A 6,036-nucleotide genomic window follows, 5' to 3' on the forward strand; every position below is an offset into this window, starting at 1 on the left:
ATAATCGGCTTTTGCTCAGAAATTTTCAGCTGGACCATATAGTGTACAAAAAATTTCTAGTTAAAAAATAGAATGTCTGCTTTATACTTTCTTATTTGAATTATATTTTCCCATTGGTGAAAGTTACATTTAAGGTACACTTGCATTTTATATGGTTAAAAAAAGTAGTTGAAACTATCTAGTGGATTTAATTTTAAATGTACAGTATAAGAAATAAGTCAGACCTCAGTGTTTGTTACCAGGAAGAGACCACATAACTTATACCAAATTTTGACACTATTGGTCAGCCAAGGAACTGAGGTAAGGGAAGAAAAACCCCCTTGCTGCAAAGCCAGGCTTGAGGGTCACTAAGTCTAATTTCTGCTTTTTAAAGGAAACCAATTTTGTGGTACTTTGTTACAGCTGCAACACATATGTAATACATTGTGAAATGTGTTCCATTTTGGAAGACAAATATGTTCATCCTACCTGCAAACCATGACACACCTCCCATTCTAAAGCTATAAAATTTGTGCCTTTGGACCAGGATTTAGCTTAGTGGCTTCGCCCCATGCCTAGCATGTGCAAAGTCCGGAGTTTGATCCACTGTACCAAAGAACAAACAAACAAACAAAAAACCCCAAGAAAACAAAAGACTGTGCATTTGAAGATCATGGACTAGCTCTCAATCTCCCATAGTAGCTGCCCATCCTTACCAGTTGTCCTAGTATATTTTTTTGATATTTCTGGCAATGTAAACATAGGATTCGGTATACATTAAGCTGATATAGCAGGCACATTGCTTTCCCACTTTCCCACTTTTTTCATTCAGCTTATTGGTACTTTTTTGGTATACAGAACAATTATATTCATCATTGGGATCTTGTACCATTACATGATGTACCATGGTTTTAATTTTTTCCCATTCCCCTGTACTCCCTTCACCTGCTCCACCCTTCTGTATTTACAAAAATTTTATTTCCATTTTTTTCTTCTCTCATATTTTTCTTCCCCCTTATATCCTTTCCCCTACCCTTCCCACTTCCTCTACTGCTTTAGCCTTTTTTTTTTCTATTTCACATTGTCAATTATACCACTTGAACCTTATTTGCACTTTCAGTTTCTCACACCAAAGAAACTATTCCATATTTACACATGTGTCCTATTTATTTCATTCAAGAGTATGGCCTCAATATGCGTCCATTTTTCCTATGAATGACTTTAATTTCTCATGCTTTATGGCTGAGTAGTACTCCATTTTATAGAAAAATTGCATCTTCTTTATCCAGTTTCCAACTGATGAGCAATTGGGCTGTTTCCAAGTTTTAGCTATTACAAACTGTGCTGCTATAAACATGGGTGTGCATATATCACTGTGGTATGAGTCTTTTAATTCTTTTGGAAAAATACCCAGCAGAGGCATGGCTAGGTCAAATAGGACTTCTAATCCTAGTTGTTTGGGGTATCTCCATACTGATTTACATAGTGGTTGTACCAGTCTACACTCCTACCAACAATGGAGAAGGGTTCCTTTCTACCAACAACCCCATCAGCATTTGTTATTGGATAACTTCTTGATAGCAGCCATTCTTTCTGGGTGAGTTGGTATTTCTGCATTGTTTTCATCTGCATCTATCAAATTACCAGTGATGTTGAACATTTTTTCATATATTTATTTGCTGCTTTTTCTTATTTGTCTGAGAAATTTCTGTTCATCTCAGATGCCCATTTTTGAGTCAGGACTTTATATTTGGTGACTATGATTTTTTCAGTTCTTTGTGTATTCTCCATAGTAGATATTTGTCTGAGGAGCAGCTGGTACAAATTTTACCCATATTGTAAGTTATCTCTTACCTCTGTTGGTGGTATCGCTTGCACTGCAGAATTTTCTTCACGAGGGGAGATCCGAGGTGTTGTTGATGTTTTCATTAAGTTTACTGGTACTTTTTAGGTATGCAGTGCAGTTACATTCATCATTGAAATCTTGTACCTCTACATGACTTATCTTGGTTCTTATTTTTCCCCATACCCCTGCCCTCCCTCATCCCCTCTGCCCTTCCCTATTTACAAATACTTTATTCCCTTTTTTTCTTTTCTCATATTTTTCTTTTTCCTTATTTCCTTCCCTACTCTTCCTACTGCCCTTACTCCTTTAGCCCTTTTCTTCCTATTTCACATTATCTATTATACCTTTTAGTCCTTATTTACACTTTCAATTTCTCATAGTAGAGAAGCTATTTGGTATTTACACATGTGTCCTATTTATTTCACTATGTGTATGGCATCAATGTGCATCCATTTGGCTACATGTGTCTCTATTTTCTCTTTCTTTATGGCTGAGTAGCACTCCATTTTATAGAATAACTTCATCTTCTTTATCCAGTTACTAGTTGATAAGCAACTGGGCTGTTTCCAAATTTTGACTATTACAAACTCTGCCATGGTGTGCATGTATCACTATGGTATGACTCTTAATTCTTTTGGAAAGATACCCAGCAGAGGAATAGCTGGGTCAAATGGGACCTCTATTCAAAGCTGTTTGAGGCATCTCCCTATTGATTTCCACAGTGGTTGCACCAGTCTGCACTCCCACCACCAATGGAGGAGAAGGGATCCTTTCTCCCCACAACCCCGCCAGCATTTGTTATTGGTTAATTTTTTGGTAGCAGCCATTATTTCTGGGGTGAGGTGGAATCTCAGTGTTGTTTTCATCTGCATCTCTCGAATGCCCAGTGATCCCCCACTGCAATTATATTAGTGCTTATTTGGTTTTCCATGTCCCTTAATATTTGTTTTGTATACTTTGGGGCATTAGTATTTGGTGCATGTATATTAATGGTTTGAAGTTTACTTTGTCTGCAAATAAGACAGCTATCCCTATTTTTTTCCAGGTTTCTGTCACATGGAGAACAGTTTTCCATCCTTTTACTTTCAGTCTATGAGTTTATTTTTAACTATGTGCATTTCTTGACTAGAGCATAGAGTTGGATTTTGCTTCTTAATCCATTCTGCCCATCTATTTCTTTGATTGGTGAATTGAGGCAATTAACATTGATAGTTATAACTGATGTGTATTGATATAACATCAAAATTTTATTTTCCTGTTTTTAGCTCTTTTTAATTTTCCCTTCTCTTTCTTCAATTTCTTGCCTTGTCTGATGGATTTGCTCTGTTAGGCCTCATGGAGTTGTGACCTACATTGTCTTTTTCTAGGATATACAATTGTATAGAATTGTTTGGCGTTGTGGTTTTGTGTTCATGAAGTTTCTCAGGTGTTCTTTGTCATGGAAGTATCTTATTTCCTCATCAATTTTGAAAGATAGCTTTACAGGATACATTAGTCTAAACTGGAGGTTGTTTTCTTTTAGGAATTAAAATACCTCACTCCAGGATCTCCTTGACTTGAGAGTTTGTGGTGAAAAGTCTGCTGTGATTCTGATGCACTTTCCTTTGCAAGTGATTTCTTTCTTTTTTCTAACTGCTTTTAGTATTTTGTTCTTCTGTTGGGTTTCTGGGATCTTGATTATTATATGTATATGTGGAGATTTTTTTATCATGGCTATATAGAGTCCTATATGCCTCACATACCTGTCTGTCAAATTCTTTTTCTCTGTTTGGGAAGTTTTCAGTCATTAATTATGTGAACAGTTTTTTTCAAAATGTCATTTGTACTTTCTTTTGCTTTTTCATGGACTCTTATCAGTCTTATATTATTTATCTTTGGATTATCTACAAGCTGTTTGATTGATTTCTCATGGGCCCTTACTATTTTTAAGAGATTTCTCTTTTCATGGTCACTGAAATCCACCCTGTCTTCTACATCTCATATCCTGTCTTCAAATTGGCTCAGTCTGCTGTGTATACTTTCAGTAACATTTCTAATTTCCCAGATATCTGTTTGAATCTGTTTCATGGATTCCATTTATTTCCTTTGTTGGGCATTTATGGTTTCCATTTTTTTCCTATGCTGGACATTTGTGGCTTCTATCATGGTCCTGAATTCATTTATTTATTTTTTATCTCTTTCTCTTCTAGAGTCTTTAATGATGTCTTTCATTCTACTCAACATCTCTGTAGTTATTTGGGAAATTATTTCTGTTTTGTGCCTCATTCTTCTGTTTTGATACTTCCTGTGCTATTAGTTCAGGGTGTTCAGGTGTCTTTTTATCATACTCTTCCACCTTGTTTTCCCAAGAATTTGCCTTTGGCGAGCTGGAAGTTATCATTTGTGCCTTGCTTAAATGTCTTCTCTTTTCTATTTCTGTTGTTGGTTCTGTCCCTTGTTCAATTCCTGGGTTAATACTTCAATCTTCCAGCTATAGCTGGTTTTTAGGTTTTGAGTCTGTAATGAATGTTAGGCAATTTCATTTTCATTATACCAGAAAGGACAACTGATTAGATCAATCACAACATCTTAGCCCAAGTGATACAGTCAGCAACACAATAGCATGAAGCTCAGCTTAGAAAATGACAATTTGTGGTAGTTATTAATCTATCACCATTAACCATGTGAATTAAATCATAATCAAGGACCAGCCCAAAATACGTTTATAGTGAATAAACTCTTCACTATAGCAACTTTGCCTTTCAGGATGGAGACTTAGAAGGAGTTGGAGAGAGTGGGATAGACAGGGAGAAGGATAGGAAATGGTTAGAAGTGAGGGCAGAGTACACAAGAAGATCATGCAGACTCTAGGAAATTGTTTAAGACAAGAGGGAAAAACAGAATGAATAAACAAAGACAAGACTAGAACAACCTAAGAGCAATAGGGAAGCTATAAACTGTCCTCACTTTCCTTTGACATAAATGGCACTTGAGAGAAGGAAAAAGAGAAGAAAAGAAAATGAAAGAAGAATCTGAATTAAGGCAGGATCAGGAACAAAAAGGGAGATGAAGAATAATGTGGGAGAGTGAGGGAGTGAGAGAGAGAAAGAAAAGAGAAAAAGAAAAATAAGAATTTGAAAAGAGTAGAAAAAAGTAAAAACTAAAAATAAGAGGAAAAGAAGAAAAAATAGTTTTACACATTAAAAAATGAAAAATAAGAATGAACAGCCTCCTTAATGGTATATTTCTGCTATAACAACAGACAAAATGGCAAGCAGTGTGCAGATCTAAATCAATTAGTCTCAGCAAGTCAGCAACAGACCCCTGAGATCCAGGCTGATTTCTGGCTGCAAGGCCGAGGTTGAGCTCTGTGACCTCCTGAAGGTTCCAGCTGCTCTTCCCCCGAAGACAATCCAGGCTCCAATGGGTGGTGGTATTCACTTCTCCTTATCAACTCTGGTGGTCTGGTGTGCCTTAATTGCAGAGATTCTCTTTTCTTTTCCATTGAGCTTTAATTTTCATCAAGGAGCCTGAGAGAGGCCCTATTTCTTTTATTCACTTCTACTCTATCTTCTGGAGCTCAGGATAATGAACTTTATGACCCTCTGTGCCTCTGTAGTGTGGATCCAGCTACTGGCACAACCAGGAGGCCAGAGGTGGTAAGGAGTATGGTGGCATTTGGGTGGTACTGTGGGCACCTGCGTGGCTCCATACCTCACTGGTCTGCACTGCTCAGGGACCTAGGGTATGGCAGTTGCGGGTGGGGTAGTAGCTCAGCTCCACCTTCAATCTTTCTTTTTTTTTTTTTTTTTTTTTTTTTTTGGTACTGGGGATTGAACTCGGGTCTTTCCACTTGCAAGGCAGGCCACCAAACCGCTGAGCTAAATCCCCTGCCCCATACCCTGACTTTTTGTCTATTCAAATTTATATCTCTTCTGAGGTTTGTCAATGCCCATGATTACTTTGTTTCTTTTTTTTTTTTTTTTTTTTTTTTTTTTTGTACCAGGGATGGAACTCAGGACCTTGCACTTACCAGCGAGCACTGTACAACTGAGCTAAATCCCTAGCCCCCATGATTGCTTTGTTCCTTAAACTTTAATTGTCCATCATTTCATTGCAAAATTCTACTGCTTGCATACTTAGATTACTACAATTATTTTTTACCTCATAGAAATCCTCAATGTTAATCACTCTGCTTTCTCCCCTGCTAATAATCTGTTCATATCCTTTCT

General features: G+C 37.1%; 1 protein-coding gene across 1 annotated transcript in view; it reads right to left on the reverse strand.

Annotated features, from left to right (window-relative positions):
- The window catches only part of Tmem47 (transmembrane protein 47), a 163,788-nt gene extending 161,880 nt beyond the window's left edge, over nt 1-1,908 (reverse strand). The window contains exon 1 of the mRNA XM_033760469.1: nt 1,834-1,908. Coding sequence (XP_033616360.1) covers nt 1,834-1,908 — 75 coding nt within the window. The remainder of the gene's footprint in view (nt 1-1,833) is intronic.
- Nucleotides 1,909-6,036: the final 4,128 nt, after the last annotated feature.

Source organism: Fukomys damarensis, unplaced genomic scaffold (genome assembly GCF_012274545.1).
Source record: "Fukomys damarensis isolate Sample0158 unplaced genomic scaffold, DMR_v1.0_HiC HiC_scaffold_39, whole genome shotgun sequence".
NCBI classification, from domain to species: Eukaryota; Metazoa; Chordata; class Mammalia; order Rodentia; family Bathyergidae; genus Fukomys; species Fukomys damarensis.